This window comes from Coccomyxa subellipsoidea (assembly GCF_000258705.1).
Source record: "Coccomyxa subellipsoidea C-169, whole genome shotgun sequence".
NCBI classification, from domain to species: domain Eukaryota; kingdom Viridiplantae; phylum Chlorophyta; class Trebouxiophyceae; family Coccomyxaceae; genus Coccomyxa; species Coccomyxa subellipsoidea.
This window is the reverse complement of record NW_005178035.1, coordinates 908,497-928,606: the sequence shown is the minus strand read 5'-3', so window position 1 is coordinate 928,606 and position 20,110 is coordinate 908,497. Positions and strand designations below refer to the sequence as shown.

Here is a 20,110-nt window from a genome sequence, read left to right as displayed (position 1 = left end):
CTTCTGGTAAGCATGCAAGTTGTGCCGCACCGCGTCGGGGCCTGCAGCCGCTCTGCTGGGAAACTTTTTTTTTTTTTTTTTTTTTAAAAGGGGAAGCCCCCGCTATTACACAGGTGCCAGTCGCACGCTTCCCAGCACGCATGCAATAGGATATTTGGGGAAACCTGTCAGAGTTGGGGCACGCAGAGCACTCCCGCAGGAGGATAATGCGATACTTAAGAGAAGCGCAAGCATGAAGGCATACCACAGAAAGGCAACATCCGGTTCGGATGGTGCGAGAGCGCGTGCCCATCCTTCTGGCTGCCTTGCCAGCAGCCTGGAGAGCGCTAATCCAGGTGCAGCCACCGGCCGCTATGTGGTGCGCATCTCCGGACCCGTCGGATCGCCGCGTCTGGTCTCGCACAGCCGAAGGTAGCACCTACCTTCTCAGCCACACAGTAAGCAGCACAGGAGCCCTTGTGCCAGTGGACGGAGGCGTTGCAGCCATGCACGCCTTCCTTCCTCCGGCCGCGCAGCCTGCATTGGTTCAGCACTGGGACATCACCAGGCCCTGGCATCCACGCAGCGGCACACGTCAGCAGCGCCAGCACGCGGAGCAGCTGCACCCAGAGCAGCACCTGCAGGTGGAGCAGCAGCCAGGGGAGCAGTTGGAGTGGGAGCAGCAGCTGCCGGAGCCACCGCCACCACCGCCGCCCACACTATACTTCTTTGGCCTCTGGGGATCCCAGGTACAGGACCCTCAGGCTTGGGGGCTCGGCACGCGGCCGGCACATGAGTTTGTGGTGAGGGAGGCCACCGCGCGGCGACAGGTGCTTCACAGGATCAGCAAGGGGGAGGCCAGCCCGGCGGGCCCGCTGCGACCAGCCATCTGGGCTGATACCACAGATGATCAGCGCAGCGGCCTTCGGGCGCTCGAGGCGCGATGGGAGGCCAGGGCTGCAGCTGCTGGTACCGCGTCGCAGGTCTTAGGCAAGAGGCCTCGAGGGCAGCCTGATCCCTCCTCCTGGGCGATCTGGATGGCTGCGCCGCAACCACGTCCGGTTCCGCTGCGGGACCGCGGCGGGCCTGCGGGCGCGCCAGCGGGCCCTTCACCAGTGCCACAGGGAGCAGATGTCACTGTTGATCCTGCTGCTGCTGTCACAGCAGACCCATCAGCACCTTGGGCTCATGTGTGGCAAGTGGTGCACGCTTCCCATCTGGACCGGCGGCAGCGCGTGACAGCGTGGAGGCTGCTGCATGGCCAGCTCTTCGTCGGCGGCTTCGCGCGTCACGTCCACCGCGCCGATCCCGCCGGTCACGTTTGCCCGCATCCGAGCTGTGCAGGTCAGCTGGCCACACTCACCCATGTCTTCATCATCTGCCCTCTCGCCGCCGGGGTGTGGGACTGGTTCGCAGCGACATGGGCCGCGGTGACCGGAGACGACGCGCCACCGCGCAGCGCCGACCTTCTTCTCGCCGATGACACCAGGATCTGGGGACCGCCGCGGCAGCTCAGGCAGCTCTGGGATCGCCTGCGGCTCGCTACAATCTGTCAGCTGTGGGCAGCATATCAGCGCGGCCGCCACCAGCCAGATGCGGCGGCGATCACCCCCGGAGCGGTTGCGGCTCGCATCCTGTCTTCCTGCAAGAAGGCCCTGCTTGCCGATTGGCGGCTCGCGACCGTCAACGTCCGGCAGACAGCAGGTGTGCTCAGCGACTGGCTTCGCGGACGCGACCCGATGATCACCAGGGAGCACTTCGCGGCGCGATGGTGCCACCGCGCGGTCCTCTGCGCGCTGGAGGAGCTGCCGGGCGCGCAACCAGTCATCCACTGGAGTGCCCAGCATCCCGTGCCGCTTCCAGCGTGACGCTTCCGATCCACCATTCACTGTACCCAGCCGGCCACGGCTCTAACTTGGCTATCTGTATGACCATGCTCTCATTTGGCCTTCTGCCATGACACCCGCTCGTGTCGATTCTTGTGTTGAACTCACACCCTCTCTTAGGGGGGCCTTTGCGATAGGTGCTCTGGGCACATGGGCGCTAAGAGCCTTCGTCATACCATAGTCTGGCACGGATGACTAACCTTTCACCAGTCCCGATCCCACCCCGGCAAAGCCCGGCCTGTCGTTCCTTGTCTGAGACCCCTTTTGCCTTAGAGCCCTGGGACCACAGATTGCCTACCAGAAGCTTTGCGCCTCTCCTACCTCTAACCTTTTTTTTTTTTTTTTTTTTTTTTTTTTTTTTTTAAAAGGGGAAGCCCCCGCTATTACTTTGCACCTTTGCATAGTTGCACGACACCTGACACGCGTGTCAGGTGTCGCAGTGTCGCGAACGTTCGCAAACGCGTGTCGAGATTTTGGCTATTTCCGACACCGCTCCGACACCGGGTTATGTAAGGGTTACGTTTGACCGTTTCTGACCGTTTTTGGCCGCTTGGACGCCGGAAAATGACCCAACAACACCCCAAACACATATAACATGCTTGTAAATGTGTTTAGCGACAATTCCGATGTGTTTTGATGCGTTGTCGGGTCCGGAAACAGCTTTTTGAGGTTCCGTCAGCCTTAGTAACCTGTAGTCATCACCCGATTGCATGGTTACTAACGTCCTCAGGTCTGGACACGCGTGTCGCGGTGTCGCGGTGTCGCGAACGTTCGCAAACGCGTGTCCAAATTTTGACCAGCCGTGTCGTGCAACTATGAACCTTTGCCAGCGCGGAATGGGGCTCCGAGTCACGTGCTTCCACTGGTCGAGGGACCTGTCGAGCTCGGCCCAACACGGCCCCGGGGGTGCCTCCTTCGCCCCTGGGGCACTGGCCTCGCCACCCAGTGCCGGTGGCCTCGCCCACCACCGGACGTGTTTGCGCGGCTCACCCCTTGGGTATCCCTCGGCCAGACGGATCCATCGTGCGCCCCGCTACCTGTGGAGTACCGTGCCGGAGAGCCAGAGCGTTGGCGCAAGCTTACAGAAGACCACCCTGCCCAGGGCTTTAGGCTATCAATAGTTTTCCAGTGATCCTCCGATGTTTCTGTCTCACCAGCAGCCCCAACAATCCCCTTGGCCTGTCATCCGTGGCCTTCTGCCTTAGTGTCTGTCCTCCTCACCATTCACAGTAGTTCATTGAAGGCTATCTGAAGGGTTTAGGGTTTCCAACCCCAGTATCCACCCTTGAACCTGAGCGGGTGTCTAGGACCTTGGACATGATGCCTCCTGCCTATCCCCGCCTCCAATGTGGTGGGTGTGTGTATCTGGTCGAGTTCTCGCCAGCCTACCTGTTTTTCGCCTCATTTGCGGCTTCATATCTCCCATATGCCACCGTTTGCTTGTGCCCCACCTTGCTGGCAGATTGAGGCATAGTTTAGGGTCACATTGCCAGCCCCGAGCGGCACCTAGTGGTAATGGGTCCGAACGCGATCCTGTTCCATCCCTGTCGGCCAACCGTATAAACGTGCCTTTCATGTCTGTTCCACCACTGGTTGCCCGCACATCCATAATTGCCTGCCAGTGATTGATGATTGCCTGCTTTGCTGTGACCCCTGCCTCCAGCTGCAAGCCCTAGGCTTGCCCCGTGGGTCCTCCAACGTCACCTCAGCGGTGTTGCGTTGCCGGCGGGCTGGAGTGCGCCTCTGGGGATGAGGTTACCCTCTGGTGCTTGGGACATGTCCATCGCTAGGAGCCTTTCTGTTGCCTTTCTGTGGTATGCCTTCATGCTTGCGCTTCTCTTCAGTATCGCATTATCCTCCTGCGGGAGTGCTCTGCGTGCCCCAACTCTGACAGGTTTCCCCAAATATCCTATTGCATGCGTGCTGGGAAGCGTGCGACTGGCACCTGTGTAATAGCGGGGGCTTCCCCTTTTAAAAAAAAAAAAAAAAAAAAAGACCCAGCAGCCTACATCGCTTAGGACCGCAAGCCGACGCCCGCCTGCATCGCTCGATTGGGGTCCTTTTTGACGGTGGAAGGCATCTTCAAAGTCCAGGACACCAGGACTCCTGGCTGCTGGGTGGCATTCCGGTAGCTGATCTCCTCGAGGTGGGCCAGGACGTTGCCCCAATCTAGCATTTGGGAAGGAAGCCTGTATGGGTGGCATTTACAGATCGTGCTGGCAATCGCCAGCGCCGCCAGCATGCAGCCTGTGTTCAGTAGCGTGATGGGTCTGTAGCTGGCTGGAGATTCCCTGTCGTCACCCTTCCCTCTGCAAGGAGAGAGCCCTGCAGCAACAACGGCTTGCAGCGCTAGACTGGCACTGCTGCTGAAGGCTTTCTGCGGCAAAGTCGACAGCTCCTGCCACACCGAGGGCCAGAAGCGAAGGTCGTCGCAGCGCGCTCCCTACCCTGCTGCTGTTTTTAGTGGAGCTGTCTGTCCAGGACCTTAAGCAAGATGAGGTTACCCCCTGGTGCTTGGGACATGTTCATTGCTAGGTCTTGCCTGTCAGCGGTTTGCCTTCATGATTGCGCTTCTCTTTAGGTATCGCACTATCCTCCTGCGGGAGTGCTTTGCGAACCACCCATCAGACAGGTTTCCTAGCTATCCTTATGCATGTTTTCTGTAAAGCGTGCGATCAGCATGCGTGTGTAAGCGAGGTTCATCCTTAAAATAAAAGAAGAAGAAAAAAAGATCGGCTGCGCCGTGCAAAGGCCCGCGGCTGCCACTCCACTATGTTAGGCCCGTAGATCATTATTACTCTGGTTCTGTCCTACTGGATGATCGAGAACCACTCGTGGGCTGTCAGGTGCTAGTATCGAATGCGCATGGATGACTCAGCTCCGATTCCATGACCATCCTGAATGGCGCTGTTGAGTGAAGGCACGCTTGTTGGAGTGTCAGTCACTTCAGGCATCAGGGATGTGGTGATCTGTGTCGATGCCGCAAACCAGTCCAGCTACCCTGTGCCCGTTGACCGGGCTGTCCGTCAGCGTTAGAAAAGAGGTTCCTGTTCTCTGCGCTTCTCGACAACCCCATTGTGCCTGGCATTGTTTCTCAATCTGGCGCCGCATTCACCGCGCTCGGCAGCGTGCATTTTCATGCACGCGGTGAGATCACTGTAGCTGGTGCCTGTTCTCTGCGCGTTTCCTGCAATTTTTCCCTTGTCTCTCTTATTCGAAAGAATGGAGATCTGTGACGTCAATGTATCTACATCACTGGTGAGCGTTGGCCCCTTGAGTAACGTCCAAGCCATGCCACCCAAGATAAACTGCGCCCAAGAACAGGCCTTCTACGTTGCTGGAATGCAGCAGTGCAATGTGATATGTGGTGCTGATCAGATCACCTAATATTGTTTCAAAACTGGACTGCGAATGAGGACTCTTCCAAATGCTTCAGACATCCAGCCAACTTTTGACAACTTGCAATTGAGTTGTCCTCAATTGCAGCATGCATTAGTTTCCCTAGATCCCAGGAGCAATGTCAGTAGAAATCTGTCCAAACGCAGCACGAACTGGTTTTCATTGAAAACCACAACCTTCAGCGACTAAAAGCTGCAGCAGTACCATCTTGATAACGCGTCATCATTATCACCTGCGGAACATGCATTCTGATCATGATGACAGCTGTGAATGTCAGATTCTCTAGGTCAGATCCTGGTCCATTGACCACAGGAATTGCTGAATCCAGGCTCATGAGTGATCAGTGCGATCGGACATATTTGCCTAAAAAGCACGACCATGTCAACCAGAATACGGTATTACTAAAAAGAGTGTGGGTTTATCAGGGCCAAAACTCACTTGGCATCAATATGCAAAGAGATTTCCAGACCTTGAGTGAGCTGGAAGCAACTTGACTGTTCAAGTGAGATCAGGCTCATCATGGTCATCATGCGACTGCAATCTCTTCTTGCCACGAAGAAGCAGTGTTGTCTTCCAGGCATCCAGCCGTGTCATGCTGTCAAACTCTGCGATTGCATCTGTGTACTTCTCTGCATCACCTGCCTCAAATGCCTCCACCAAATCCTGCAGACAGATCTAGCTCAAAACACATCTTCCATCCTTCTTTGCAATTCGAGCCAACAGGGACGTCACTGTGCTCATTGACCAGAAAGTCACGGGAGTGCGACACCTTCAGCAGCTTGCCCTCCCGAGATCCTGAGAATGTGTAGTCGATGTCCTCGTACCGTTCCAGCGCAGATTGCATCGCCATCTGATCACCCACTGCAGCAGGCACAAGATCTTGTCAAAGCCCTGCAACAGACCGTCAATACACCCTTCCGCATGCTCGTGCATGTCAAACGTTTCCAGGAGAAACGTTGCCAGGAGAGACTTTGCCAGCCTCACCACAAAGGCGGCAGATGCCAGCGTTCAGCAGGTGACCCTTTGCAGCATATTTCAGAAGGTTGTTGTCCATGCTCAACCGAGCAACGTCCTCATATATCTGAATAGCCGAAGGATAGTTCTCCAGTTCTGCAGAGAATAGGGCAACCTGTGGCCGACAGAAAAGCTCATGTAGGACGCATGCGAATACCGTCTGTTTGTTGTACAAGAGAGACTGCGCGTCAGTTTTCATACTGGCGCGCTGCGTACCTTCAAGCGGCATTTGTTTGCTTCCGAAGTCTGCTCTTCCCCAGCAAAAAGGTCAGCAGCCTGGTTGCAGCCATCAATACTTGCGTCAGACACAAGTCTAAATGCGTCAGACATAAGTCAGCAGTACTTGTGGAGGAAGGAAAACCAAAATGCGGAATTGCAGACCTGGGTGTAAAATTCTATGGCCTCCTCCTTCAATCCTCGCTTCTCTAGCGTTTCAGCCACTTCCTGCAGTTACATCTGTGCTGTCAGGCTGGTCAAGTGGGGCGTGATGCTAAGGCATGCTCTGCAGAATCAAACAGCAAGGCATGCTTGAAGCTCAGGAATCAACCCTCAGATTTTTCGCCGCCATGCCCAGCCTGCCGGCCTCTGTATAGTACTCCACGGCATTGTGGAGCGCCCTCAAAACATCTGCGCAGACACAAAGTGAATAATGACTTGGGAACTCCACATGCAAACCATTGAGCCTCGAGGACCGACCACGGCTATTGAGGCAATTATCTCGCCTGTCTTGTCTGTCTTCTGGTAGCATTTCGCTGCCTCCACGTATGATGAGGCAGCTTCGAGCCTGCTGTCTTGTTTAAGATGGACTTGTGCCAACTTCTCGAAAGCCTGTCCAGCTTCATTCCCTTTGAACGGAGAGGACCTATCGTCAGTATCTCGTTTACCAAACAAGACGCAGGGTTACATTCAAGATTTGGCCAGGCACAAAATGCTGGCAAAGTGGTCACATGGAGGTCAAGGCAAATAGCTCTTCAGCGACTTACAGGATTTTGCGAGCTTGAAGTGGTTCGCTGCCTTCTCCAGCAACTCTGCGGCATCCTCGTACTTATTCCCGAAGCTTGAAAAGAGCCCAAAACTGTTCAGTTTCTTGTCAGCCTTCTTCATGAAGTCCGCGCCACGCGCGGCATAATCTGCCATGATGGGCGCTTTAAGATGATCTGAGAAAGACCTGTGTAGTTTCAGGTCGGACAAAGTGTGTTTAGGGCACCAGAGACATCTACTCCTTCATTCCGAGAATGTCTCGGGGTGACGTTATTGTTCCCTTGCCACGGTGGAGCCAGCTAACTCCACCCCTCGTCCCGAAATTTCGGGAGTGGATACGCTTCGGACGAGGCGTCTTTTTTCACCCCTAAAGTCGAAGTTGCAATCATTTGGTGTGTATAGACGACCAGAATGGACGAACCGACCACCGAGTAATGAGTCGTGAAATATTGAAAGAGATGGAGAAGAATCGCCGTTCTAACAATTCATGGGAAGGAAAATGTACGGATGCAAGAAATCTTATCGATTACAGAAATGTCAACCCTCGCCGAGGCAATCGGTTAGTCATCGAACACCAAATGCAAGAATCCGCTTTACGAAAAGCGTATCCAATAAACCCTGCATCAAGCAGACATGTGATCTGACGAAGTCTGAACATGCTCCATCGTGCAATTTCGCGAAAATCTGAGGAAGACCACCCCAAGAGATTGCATCATTCCTTCGTACAACTTCTGCAGATAGCCATGTCTGCCAATTTCCAGCAGTATGCTAAACCAGGAGAGGTCACCCCTGAGATCACTCCCAGCCGATTGTTCGACACACCAATCAAGGTATGCTAATTGAAACCATGCAAAAATCGAATCGAAGTTTTGAGCTGGGGTTTACAGGGGGAGTTAAGAACAGTTGCACAGCGCATCCTGTTGATGGTAAGCTGATTGATGTACACGTTTTCCAGGACAAACCCCTGAATGTCCCGCTTTGCATCGCAGGTCCCAAGCCGCCTTCTGATGGGTCCTGGACCCGTCAACGCGCATCCGAGGGTGCTAGCTGCTCAGACTCTGCCTCTCCTCGGTGCGCCCTGCCAGTGCGTCTTGGTTCGTCTCTTAGCGAGCACGGTGGGTCCTATGCCTGGCTTGGCGTGAAGTTTCGCAACCCACTCACGCTCGAGTACAACAATTTTGCAGGCCATATGCACCCCCCCTTTTTCTCCATCATGGACGAGATCCAGGATGGGCTCAGATACTTGTTCCAGACGAGCTCAAAATACGTCCTCTTGATCAGCGGAACAGGACATGCGGGTGAGCACTCATTCCCTGCAACAATGAAATTAGACCCCACGAAAACAACTTGTCCTTCGGTGGCGCGTGCTGGTACAGGCACTAGACAGTGCTGGCGATCCACTGAAGACATGCATAATATGGCAGGCATGGAGGCGGCAATCGCGAATATGCTGGAGCCTGGCGAGACAATTGTGGTGGGCAACAATGGCATCTGGGGGCAGCGGGTGACTGACCTGTCAGCACGTTTTGGTGGTGCGTTCTGCACCGCTCCTTTTGCTTATTGACCTCATTCCCTTGCATGTAACTGTCTTCGGCACAGAGTCTGCTTTCTACGTCTTGCAGGCAATGTTGTGAGCCTGGAAACAGCGGCTGGTTCCACTCTGTCTCTCGAGGAAATCAAGGCGTCCCTGGACCAGCACAAGCCTGCTGTTCTGTTCTTGTGCCAGGTAACATTTGCTTTGCTTGATTGCTGGACCAGCAATGCTGGTTCTTTTGCCTGCCCTTACTCTCTACATGTCTTGTGTGGATGGTTCTATTACTGCAGTGTGTCCTGGTGTGGTGCATATTCCCTGATGACCGCCGTGTCTTCCAGGGTGAAAGCTCGACAGGGGCGCAGCAAAGCCTCGCTGGCGTCGCAGAAGCTTGCCAAGAACATGGAACGGTAGGAACCTTTTTTAATTTTAGAGGCGTACATGTTACAAGCCTTCAGTCATGCAGAAACACCGGTGCAAACTTATCAGATCATAAAAGAGCGCGTGTGACCTGGTATGTCTTGCATGTTGGGAACCATACAGTGTCTGAAGAGTGTTGGGCACTGTGATGTAGGTGCTGATTGTGGACACAGTGTGTTCCCTGGGAGCTGTGCCTTTCTACGGCGACGCATGGGGCGTCGACTGCATGTACAGCGGATCGCAGAAGGTCATCTCGGCGCCCCCAGGTTGGTGTGCTCTCCATTCTGGAGAATGCGCTGACCAGCACTGAGGTCACACAGCCCAGAAAATTGGAATGTCTGAGCTTTTGCTGCTCTGCTCCAGGAGCCGCTCCCTTCATGCTGAGCGAGCGCGGTCTCAAGAAACTGCTGAATCGGAAGATGAAGGTTGCGTCTTACAACTTTGATCTGAACCTCATCGGCAACTACTGGGGCTGGTTCTCCAAAGCAAGGCAGTATCATGCGACTGCAATGGTTAGCACATGGTGAGCATTCTCCTTCTGATTTGAACTCCACGACCCGGGGATCCCTCTTGAGCATCAGCAGAACACGTGATGCTGACCACCTTGTGGAAATATGTACTCGCACTGCTCCTGGGCATTGTGTTACTTGATGTGGAAATTTGTAGATGCATCAGCACGTTTTGAGGTGCTCTATCCTGATCGGACACCTGAACTGCACTTCCAAGCAATGCACTGCAGCAGGAACCCTGAAACCGTGCTACTTTTGCGTAGCTACTTCTGCAAAGAAAATTACCTTCTCCAATGCTTGATGACTTTTTGTGGTGAGTGGCCAGGTATGGGATGAGGGAAGCACTTGCGATCATCTCAGCCGAAGGACTGCCATGTCTCTGGGAGCGGCACAGCAGGCTTCACCTGGCTCTGCTGCAGGGGCTGGGGGCGCTGGGTCTGAAGCCCTTCGTCGAGTCTGATGCGGACCGGCTCGTCTCCGTGAACACCATCAAGGTGCGACCCCTTGGGTAAAGATCTGTGTCTTGCTGCCATCATGCCCCTTGTACAACATTGCACCGTTTGCTCTTTCATGCAGATGATGTGTGAACAGCAGTGCATGCTCCCCGCTGGAAAAGGGTGGTAGTGTCCCTTGGACACCTGTTGCGTAGATTTTTGTTACTATCATGAGTGGAGCATTGGCAGAGAGGTTTGCTATGGGGTTCTAAATAGAACTGCCCCTGGCTTCAATGAGGTAACAACATTTGGCAGGAATGAACTGGAATGCTCTGTACATTGCAGGTGCCCGAAGGTGTGGACTGGGCGGCTGTGGTCAAGAATGCGATGGAAAAGTATAATGTGGAGATTGCTGGTGGCCTCGGTCCCACTGCAGGGAAGGTCTGGCGTGTTGGAATCATGGTATGTACTCCTCACAGTTCCTTGGTGCAGATAATCCTCTGGAGATTTCAGAACAGTGCCCGCTTGCTTTTTATTATTGTTCAGGAGGCATTATTGGTACGTTGTTTGCAGGGCTACAATGCAAAGCTGGAGAATGTGGAGCTGGTCATCGCTGCTTTCCGGGATGGCCTGCAGCAGCAGGGATACTTGAAGTGAACGATGCTGAGGAAGTCACTTGATGCAGATCCAGCATGGCAAATTTAATTGCTTGTGAAAAGTAAAAGGTTCATTAAGCTGATCTCCGGCACACTCTGTTCTGCTACGCGCAGTCATCGTAAATTATGATAATGATCTCACAGAGGGTCCCTTGTATCCAGGTAAACAGATTTTAGAAAGCCTGCACATCTTTGATGCGAGACTTGTCATGCAACTGTGCAGCTGCCTGTGCACCTGCCCCTTTGTTTCATGCAGCTGTGAAGAAGGGACAGCTATTACATTTAGTACGTTGCCATATGGTGGCCACACTTCAGATATGCATCGGCAAGAAGCCGGGGGCAAAACTTAGGAATTGTCCGTTAGCTCTAGAATTGATGATACAACATTACCGGGAACAGCGTGTCGGTGAGACTGAGTGTCACATCCTGTCTTGTCATCCGGTGAATCATCTATGGAGGTTTGATTGTCTTACTCTGCAGCCAGACGGCTTGTAGCTCTGTTTGAGATCCAGGTCATGTAAGGGCCCCAGGATCTGATAAGCGCGGACACATGATTTAGAAGTGTAGTCCCATCCTTCACGCATGAAGCGCATTTTAAGTATTAAAAACGAGCGAAAGATACAGTGGGAGAGTGGGTTGTCCTGCTTCACCATTTCTTATCATTCTTTGGGGCCTCACTTACACCGCATGCTTTGTATACTCTTAAAGTCTCAGTGACAGGAACACAGCTAGCGGCATGCATGCCATGTGATGATGACACATGACATGTGGCTTCCGCATGACCTCAAAGATTCCCTTGCATGTATCTTTTAAGAGACCACGAAAGCGATCATTGATTGTCGAGATGATTGCAGAGACCAGCGGTAGTTCATATCAGAGTACATTTGTGCCTCGCACAGCGCCCTCCACCAGCTACGTGTGTGTCAGCAGAAGGCGATGGAAGAGGTATTGCAGAGATGTTCGCGTTGCTGATTCTCGAACTCCATCGAATGGGAGAGGAGGGTCAGACTTAGCGCGTTTAGAAACTGCAGTACCTGTAGATCAGCGTCCTGCCACGCAATTGAAGGAACTCCGCGAAGCTCAACTCTATTCTTGGGTAAGCAGACTGTGATCTGGTCTTCCCCATCAGATCTAGTAGTATGATGAGGACGACACAGACACCGTGATGATTCAAATATTTTTCACAGAAATCTTATTGGAGCTGAGCACATTCCTATATTTTGCTTGGCTCAGGCAGTGCTGGAAACTCAGGCGTACCTGAATAGATTAGGTGTCCTGTTCCTGGGCTCCTTTGCGCTCTTGGGGGGGCCTATTGCTTATCAGACCTTCGATCCCTTGAAACAGGTGAGTCCTTCTGTATGTGTTGGAAATGATGACGTCTTCAACAGCCCCTCCCGCCTGGAGTTCCTGAGCTGCAAAGCTAATGATCCCGATCCTGGTGCAGACAGCAGAGTTCTTCTTGAGTGGAGCAGTTGGTGCCGGTTTCGTGGTGTCGCTGGCTGTCCTGCGGATATACCTGGGCTGGAGCTATGTGGGGGATCGTTTGCTCTCCGCTGCTGTCGCATATGAAGAGACCGGATGGTCAGTGAGCGCTGCTAGTTCTTAAATTGCTCATTGCAGGAGTGTGATGCTGGTATCTAACTGTGTTTGCAATGAAGCCCTGTCACTTCTACATTTGAAGCAAAGCTTTACTCATGGCAGGTATGATGGACAGACATTTGTCAAGCCACCCGAGGTCCTGACACGAGATCGGTTGCTGGGCACTTATGAAGTGAAGCCTGCTCTGTCACGCTTGAAGACCACCCTTCTCGGGACCGGGGGCGTTCTCTTGCTCAGCGGATCTCTACTATTTGGCTTGATCGCCAGCAGTGCAGACACTGATGGCGTCTACGGTGAGGCAGCCACAGCGACATGCACTTGATGCCATGCCTCAGAGTACTGGGAGACAGGACACTTATATTGAGCAATGTCATTTGAAGCGTCGAGTTGTTGTACGCAGGGAGGGGTGCTGCTAGGACCCCCCGGATAGTCAGCAATGAGGGCATAATCTACAGCAAAAATGTGAAGAGCTTACAGGATCTCAGAGGGGATGACACAGCTGCAGCAGAGGAGGCTGAAGCGCAGGGGGGTGAGTGCATCTGCTGTTATGAAGAGCCCTGGCATGCTTCACTGTGTCCCTCGGAAGACCCGGGTGTGGAGTGAGACCAATGCTGCCATGCTGCTGAGAGCTCCATGGAAGGTAGCTCTAGCTCTATCTGTTGCTGGAGAGCAGTGCTTACAAGCCAACAGAGAGTGCAGCAAACCTCGTGTGCTGACTTAGGCAAGTGTGGAGTGTAGGTGTGCCTGGCTACTGTGGAGATCGATACTATCGAGCAGCAGCGGGCGGCAGCCTGTGCAGTAAATTTGATGCAAGGCCGGCACGGTAGTGCTGACTAGGCTCGCTAGGAGATTGAATTGATAGCTTAGAAAAACTCGAAGTACTGACAACATAATCATTTGTCTTCAGCGCTTTCCAAGAGCCTGCTTAAACAGCCTGAGGCTGTAAGAACACTGTGCTTGCGTGTATTTCTTTATGAGTGAAATTGGAGAGCAAGAGATCAGAGGTGCTTGAATTTCGGTCTATTGTGCATGGAGTTGAAATGATTATGTTGACCACTGATCCATTTTGCAGTCCTGGGCAGAAGAGTGCTGCAGCAGAGAGGTCTGATGTTGTTGGGAAAGAGAACAGCACCTTAGAAAAGAGGAAGGAACCACTCTGTGTGCCACAATGCTTTCGCGATATGTCTGACTGGCAATGTACTTACCTCTCAATCCCAAGGCTGTAAAAGCAGCCCTGTTGTGGTCACAGCGTGTGATGCAACAATCTGAGCCAATGATGTTGAATATAATTCTGATTGGACTTCTGAAACAGAGTATTATTGCTTGTGCATGCGTTCAAATTTAGACCGTAATGCTCGAGCTTTGTGAACAATCTTATATCCCTTCTAGAGAGAAATCACACATACCTTACTAGACCTACTTAGTAAGTGCCTGGCCAGTGACTGTTTTCTACAGCCAATTCGAGAAGATAGGCACACAATAGCAGAGCACCAGGGTTTGCCAGCCTAAGCACATGGCTGGTACCAAAACTGAGCCGTCTGCCCAGCGGTGGGGCATTTTCACTGCTGGCCCACTACCTGGTGTACAGAACCTGCATACCAACAGATTGGTGTCACATGAAGCGAGTCCAAGTCTGTGTTCATAAACATGGCGTTTCTCAAGATTTACTTCATGGGATATCCATGGGTGCTGACATACCTCATCCCAAGGATGCCTGTACAGTGGCTGTTGGAGGCGCTTCTGGTCCAGGGCGTGGCCAATGAGCCCAATGGAGCGCGCGAGCACGAACAAACCGTTCAAGTAGCCGATCTTGACAATGTCCTGGATCTCAACCTGCACCAGGCCTCACTACAGTCATGCATGCTCTGTCTGATCAAGGAGGGGACACAAAGCTTGGCACCTGTTGCCAGCATACATAATGGACCTGAAAGACACAATACAAAGTTTCTCAGACTTGATGAAACATGCCTGCGAGAACATTGAGGAGGAGTGCAGCAGGTCCAGGAAGAGGGCGCCGATGCAGCCATCCACGTTGAGCACCAGGTTGGCAGCCTTGGTCAGCGTGTAGCGCTCCACAGTCAGCGCATAGTCCAGGTAGCGCGTGCTGGGGAAGAACTTTTGCGCATACTTCTGCAGCAGCTCCACGCGCTTGTCGCGGTTGTCCTACGCGCAGGAATGAGTCCGCTCTGTAGCGCTTACTTCATCAGCAAAGCGACTGCCACATCTAGAAAGTCAAAAGCCTGAATGAAGCGATGTGGGCAGGATTGAAGAGGCAGCGGCCATGGAGAATCCATCAAGCAGACATGGTCAGACCTTTGATTTGATGCGGTGGCCAATGCCAGCCACCCGAATGCCCTTCTTCTTCATGTCCTCGACAAAGTCATCCGCATCCAGGCCCCGGTCGCAGGCGTCCTGTCAGGCAGTGAAGACACATTCTGTCTCCATTGCAAGATTGAAATATAATCAAATGGAAGCAAGATGCATCATCATGCTAGGCTGGTCACCTGGAAGTAGCGAGCTGCGTCATCAATGGCTCCTCCGAAGCGGGGCCCAATCGTGAGCAGGCCTGACACCAGGCAGGACACCAAGTCCTTGCCAGCCCTGGAGGTCACGATGCAGTTGTGGGCACCTGTGCAAAGCCAGGACCTTGTCTATACATGCGGCTTTATCAACATTACAGAGGCTGCTCATTTGACAGTACCCAAAAGCAATTGGTACTGACATCTCTATTTGCTATTCAATCAAGCATGCAAGTGGCAGATTCTTGTCACTACCAAAGGGAGGTACCTGACACGCAGGGGCCATGATCCGCGCAGAGCATGACACACATGTCGATGAAGCGCGTCGCATACTTTGGCAGGGCCCGCTTGAACCATAGCAGGGAAATAACGTCCCCAACGCCGTAGTCACCCTCAATGAGAGTGCTCATGTCCACGCCATTGTAGGTAGGCTCCTCCCCGCGGTCATCGCAGATGGACGAGACAATGTTCGTTGGCACTCGCACCTGCACCACAAGCACCCCATGTAAATAACCAAGCATACGACTGTGCTAATCTCCCCACACGCATGCATGTGAGCTGGGTACAAAGTCCACTTCAAGCAACGGGAAATCATTCAAGGAGAAGGGCGCGCCTTGCCGGCCTTCTTGGCAGCTTCCAAGTCAAGTGGAACACTGGGGGCGGGCACGTCTGGCTGTGGCACCAGGATGCCCTCGGCCACCAGCTTGTCGTAAGTCTGCTTTACAGCGCCCTCCAGCGCCTCAAAAGAGTCTGGCACGATTGCGCCCGCCTCCTTCAGCGCTGCATTCTTTGCCTGCAGGTTCACTCTGATCGATCAGTATAATGGCAACATGCACCCAACAGCTCGCATCCATGTGGCAGTTCTCCCACAATTAATTGGCAATTTCTCTGCACACATGTGGACAAGGTAGCAAGGGTGCAGCATGCCTGTGCAGACTCCATCTGGCCGCCGCTCTTGGCGCCAGCATGGCCGAACTGCACCTCGCTCTTGAACAGCTTTGCGCAGGTCCCGCTGACCCAGGCCACCACCGGCTTCTTTATTCGCCCCTCCTTCAGCGCTGCGACCTGCACCATGCCATACACTTCCCCTGAGCGTGTGTTTCACTCTTGGCACATTCCTCGGCTTTGTTGGAAGAAATGTTGGCAGCATCGGTATACTAGGACGACGTGGGAACTCACCAGAGAGTATTCATCCTGGCCTCCAAGCTCTCCCAGCACCACGATCAACTTGATCTGTGGGATATTTTCATATCGCAGGCAGTGGTCCGACAAAGTGGACCCAGGGAAGACATCACCACCAATAGCGATTCCTGTGTGCCAAAAAATGGCTTTAGACACATGTCCATCTGTGAGGCAGATTTCATTAATGCCCATGTGCATGTAAATATTCTCGAGTAGTAGGCAGGCGCGCACCTTCGTAGAGCCCGTCAGTTGTGCGGGACAGGACGTTGTACATCTCATTGGACATGCCGCCGGACTTGGAGACAAAGCCTACGGATCCAGGCCGGTGCAGCTTGCATGCAACGATGTTGTCCAGCGTGCCTGCGGTGTCTCCAATGCGGAATGCTCCTGCCTGCAGGTGAAACCATGCAGCTATCATTCAGCACCTGCCCCATGCAGTATACATGCTGCAAAAGCCATGCTGTAGGCAATTACCGCGTGCACACACCTGCACTCCACCAACAGTGGCCGGCCCAAGAAGGATCTTGTTGTTGGCCCGTGCGTAGGCAATGAGCTTCTTTGTGTCCGCTTCAGGCACACCTTCGGCAATCACTGCCACCACGCGGATGGTGGGCTGCTTCATCGCCTCCATACTCGACTCGTACGCGCTGCGCATGTGGGTGCAAAACGCTTAGTCTTGGGCCCCAACATAGCAAATCTCTCTGGCCACAACTGCAGGAACATGAGACGCACCTCCGAAACGATGCAAAATTGATGAAGACATCTGCCTTGGGGTGCAGCTTGACAGCCTCTGGCACGCTGCCTGACACGGGGATAGCAACCTCCTCTCGCCCAAAGAATACCTTCTGAAACCCGCCAGGGTTCCCAGGCTGCACAACGCATGCTACGGAAGGAATGGTCCGCCCTACAGCACACCTCGGCAACGATCATGCAGAGCACCAATGACACTTGTACTTCAGCACCCCAGCTGTCACTCAGACCTGCGAGGGGAATCCTCCATCACTTCAGCATTGAAGAAATTACAAGGGTCATATAGTAGCACCAAAAATACACATGATCGAATTGAGAGTAAACTCGTGCCCACAAAGGCCCCCCATCCTGAAACAAGAAACCGATTGATTGGATGGTGAGTTGAAGCGTCACCGCAGAGGAAGTCAAAGTCCAGCATTCGCTGGACGGGATTGGCTTTCCAGTTGTAAAATATAGCTTGGGTATCCTTGCTGAATATCTGACCGAAGCTGCCCATCCTGTTCTTTTGCGAAACGCTTTCCCCTGGCTGATGGTCAAGTTCGTTGGCAGAAAAAGCACAGGCAGAGGGATCCCAAGACGCCCTTACGGTCCCAAAATACACTTTCAACGATTGCGGCTATCTTCGTCGCAAACAAGCCCTTGCTGCTGTGGCCCAGATGTCCCTATGAAAGACGATGGGTCAGAGAAAAGGGTGTCTTCCACGAGATCTCAACAAACCCCTGCAGCATAGATACAGAGACAATCAACAACGATTCACAGAACCCACACCCTATGAAGTGGTCGGGCTCTGAGATGCGGAGGAATCGCTGGTGCGCGGGGCGTCTTGTCAACATTGAAAAAGGGCAGCTCTCGATACGTGTTGACCCTTGTCCACGTGGACAAAGCCCCATCCAACACCCTGCATGCTTCTGCTACCAGACACTGACCTTCACAATTTGCCCTCAGCAAGGATTGCTTGATCGTGATGCATACGAGTGTAGGGGTGATGGAGCTCATCGACCCACCGGTGCATGGTTGAACAACTTATTCAAAAGCCTTGCCTAGACCGCGGTGACGCCAGAGCACTGGTACATGTACAGTCACTGCCACGGTGGCCACCATGCGGCATGCCGGTGCGCACCGGTGACCGCAGTACCGGTGCTCACTTTACTTCCAGGGGAAAGGGAAAGGTATCCATCAATGACATTACACGCACTCATCCATGATTGAGCTGATCATGATTCTAAGCAGGACTTCATCCTTTGAGTGGTTCATACTTTTCCTTGCTAGCACTTGCAACGTACCACTGGTGAGCGTAGTGCGGAATTTTAGAAATTGTACTAACTACAGGAGCCTTCAAGCCAGCTCTAGGAATGACAGGCACGCTGTCAGATGGTAGCATCAGTATTCTGATAACCATCTACATAACCCATCTTGGGTGCCGCAGTACTAATACAGCATGACAATGAACATGCAGACCTTTGACTCAGGTGGGAGCCAACGTGGCGCCTCAATGGAGACCGATACAAGGAAGAATCAGACAGCATGACCAAAGTGCACTGACTGCTTGATTTTTGCAATCGCCTTGCCGGGGTTGAGCCCCTTCGGGCAGACCTGCACAGCAAAGAGCAGCTCAGGACCCCAAAACAGCCACAATAAAAGCTAATCTCCACAATTGCTGCCAGCCAGATCCACAGCCAATGTCGCATGAACCAAAATGGAGTCTCACCTTGGCACAGTTCATGATTGTGTGACAGCGGTACAGTTTGTAGGCATCGTCCAACTGTGCAATGCGCTCCTCTGTAAAGTCATCCCTGCTGTCGATGATCCACCTGCACAACAGCAACACCCAGTCAGATACCCCGCAAGTCAAATGCAGATATGACCTGCACCTCTCTTTGTGAGGCCTCTGCCCTGCAGGATGCCGCATGCAGAGCGGAGAAAGTAGCAGGGTGCACGTGAGAAAGGCCAGTCACCTGTAGGCTTGCAGGAGGACTGCAGGGCCCAAGTACTTGTCTTCGTTCCACCAGTAAGATGGGCAGGATGTGGAGCAGCAGGCGCACAGGATGCATTCGTACAAGCCGTCCAGCTTGTTGCGGTCCTCTCTGCTCTGGTAGTACTCCTTCCCTGAGCTGCAGACATGCAAAGAGCGCATCAACACTTAAGCACTGAACCTCGGATGCTTGCCGGAAACACGAGTAATGGCCTGCCAGTTGTTCGTTACAAAAGAAGCCGACAGGGGAATACCTGGGATCCTTCTTCTGAAGGAATGGGTTGATGGATTTGTACTGCGCATAGAAGTTGCTCATGTCCACGACCAGGTCCTTGATGACAAACATGTGCGGCAAGGGTGCCACCTTGGTCTTCGTATCAGGAGACCGCTCCACCTGAAGACAGGCAATTTGGCTCCAAATTCACGCTAATTGCATAATTTCCTGACAACAGGTGCCAATGCAGAGAATCTGACCTCTCCTGGAAGTTCATCATCATGGAGCGCACCTTTGTGAGGCACGCCAGGCAGTTTGTCCCGTTTATGTTCATTGCACAGGAGCCGCATATACCCTCCCTGTCAAGAACACCCAGAAGATTAATGCAGGAAGCAAAGCTGCTAGCTCGCCAAGCAGTAAGGTGGCCTTGCAGATTGTTTTATAGGTTCCAGGGTCCATTTTGTCACAAACCTGCATGATCGCCTGAAAGCCAGTGTGGGGTCCTGCTCATCCTTTATTTTGAAGAGGACGTCCAGCATCATGGGCCCGCAGCTGCAAAGAGCAAAGGCAGTAGTCAGGCACCATACAGATTCACCAGATACACCTCTATGACCTCAAAAAGGACTCCAGACAGTTAGCAGTACCGGCTGAGTCACCACATGCCCTTTGACCTACCAAGCCGCTCACCTGTTGATGTCAATGTTGTAGCTCTTGTACGTTGGCTTGCCACCATTGTCGGGATCCCACCTGATGCACCACGAGATCATGAGGCTGCCAGGTACGTAAATATAAAGGAAGAACGTAGGCAAGCGCTGAAGACAGGCACTCACCTGTACACCTGGAACTCCTTGTTCAACGCTGCCTTAGTTGTGGCAGCGGCCGGTGCTGCAGCCTCCACTTGTGCCGATGACGTGAAAATGCGTGTTGCGAGACGTGGGAGGGCCTGTGAAGTCCCTCTCCTTAACGCATTCATCCCCGTGACTTCTTGGTCGACAACTGTGTGCTTTAACAATGTACTCCCTGATCCAAAGTCCTCGCCTCGTCCACGTAAATTTTCGACTATTG

General features: G+C 53.1%; 5 protein-coding genes across 5 annotated transcripts; 2 read left to right on the top strand and 3 right to left on the bottom strand.

Moving 5' to 3' along the window:
- Nucleotides 1-5,762: 5,762 nt before the first annotated feature.
- Nucleotides 5,763-7,415, bottom strand: COCSUDRAFT_15599 (TPR-like protein; the record flags this gene model as incomplete). The annotated part of the gene is made up of 8 exons (XM_005647612.1): nt 5,763-5,927; nt 6,034-6,125; nt 6,249-6,393; nt 6,495-6,554; nt 6,660-6,722; nt 6,826-6,905; nt 6,971-7,123; nt 7,262-7,415. 8 exons carry the CDS (start codon nt 7,413-7,415, stop codon nt 5,763-5,765), a joined length of 912 nt encoding a protein of 303 aa, XP_005647669.1.
- Nucleotides 7,416-7,937: 522 nt separating this feature from the next.
- Nucleotides 7,938-11,343, top strand: COCSUDRAFT_66174 (alanine-glyoxylate transaminase). Its single transcript, XM_005647611.1, has 11 exons — nt 7,938-8,089; nt 8,249-8,330; nt 8,444-8,557; nt 8,684-8,791; nt 8,882-8,985; nt 9,132-9,200; nt 9,365-9,476; nt 9,574-9,722; nt 10,139-10,213; nt 10,499-10,615; nt 10,727-11,343. Exons 1-11 carry the CDS (start codon nt 8,003-8,005, stop codon nt 10,808-10,810), a joined length of 1,101 nt encoding a protein of 366 aa, XP_005647668.1. The 5' UTR covers nt 7,938-8,002; the 3' UTR covers nt 10,811-11,343.
- A 484-nt stretch (nt 11,344-11,827) lies between these two features.
- On the top strand, nt 11,828-12,939 carry COCSUDRAFT_6994 (DUF1230-domain-containing protein; the record flags this gene model as incomplete). The annotated part of the gene is made up of 5 exons (XM_005647610.1): nt 11,828-11,905; nt 12,043-12,153; nt 12,254-12,390; nt 12,511-12,701; nt 12,809-12,939. Coding segments are annotated over 5 exons (648 nt in total), but the record flags the coding sequence as incomplete, so codon positions are not given.
- Nucleotides 12,940-13,683: 744 nt separating this feature from the next.
- COCSUDRAFT_53513 (citrate synthase) lies at nt 13,684-17,355 on the bottom strand (the record flags this gene model as incomplete). Its single annotated transcript, XM_005647609.1, has 13 exons — nt 13,684-13,999; nt 14,107-14,241; nt 14,377-14,571; nt 14,722-14,820; nt 14,913-15,037; nt 15,196-15,412; nt 15,541-15,720; nt 15,855-15,992; nt 16,107-16,237; nt 16,341-16,500; nt 16,597-16,756; nt 16,842-17,013; nt 17,253-17,355. The coding sequence occupies 13 exons, from the start codon at nt 17,353-17,355 to the stop codon at nt 13,982-13,984; spliced, it is 1,833 nt and encodes a 610-aa protein (XP_005647666.1). The 3' UTR covers nt 13,684-13,981.
- Nucleotides 17,356-18,374: 1,019 nt separating this feature from the next.
- On the bottom strand, nt 18,375-19,812 carry COCSUDRAFT_15932 (succinate dehydrogenase and fumarate r; the record flags this gene model as incomplete). Its single annotated transcript, XM_005647608.1, has 7 exons — nt 18,375-18,452; nt 18,568-18,670; nt 18,815-18,970; nt 19,086-19,225; nt 19,338-19,404; nt 19,517-19,597; nt 19,733-19,812. 7 exons carry the CDS (start codon nt 19,810-19,812, stop codon nt 18,375-18,377), a joined length of 705 nt encoding a protein of 234 aa, XP_005647665.1.
- Between the last annotated feature and the right edge of the window lie 298 nt (nt 19,813-20,110).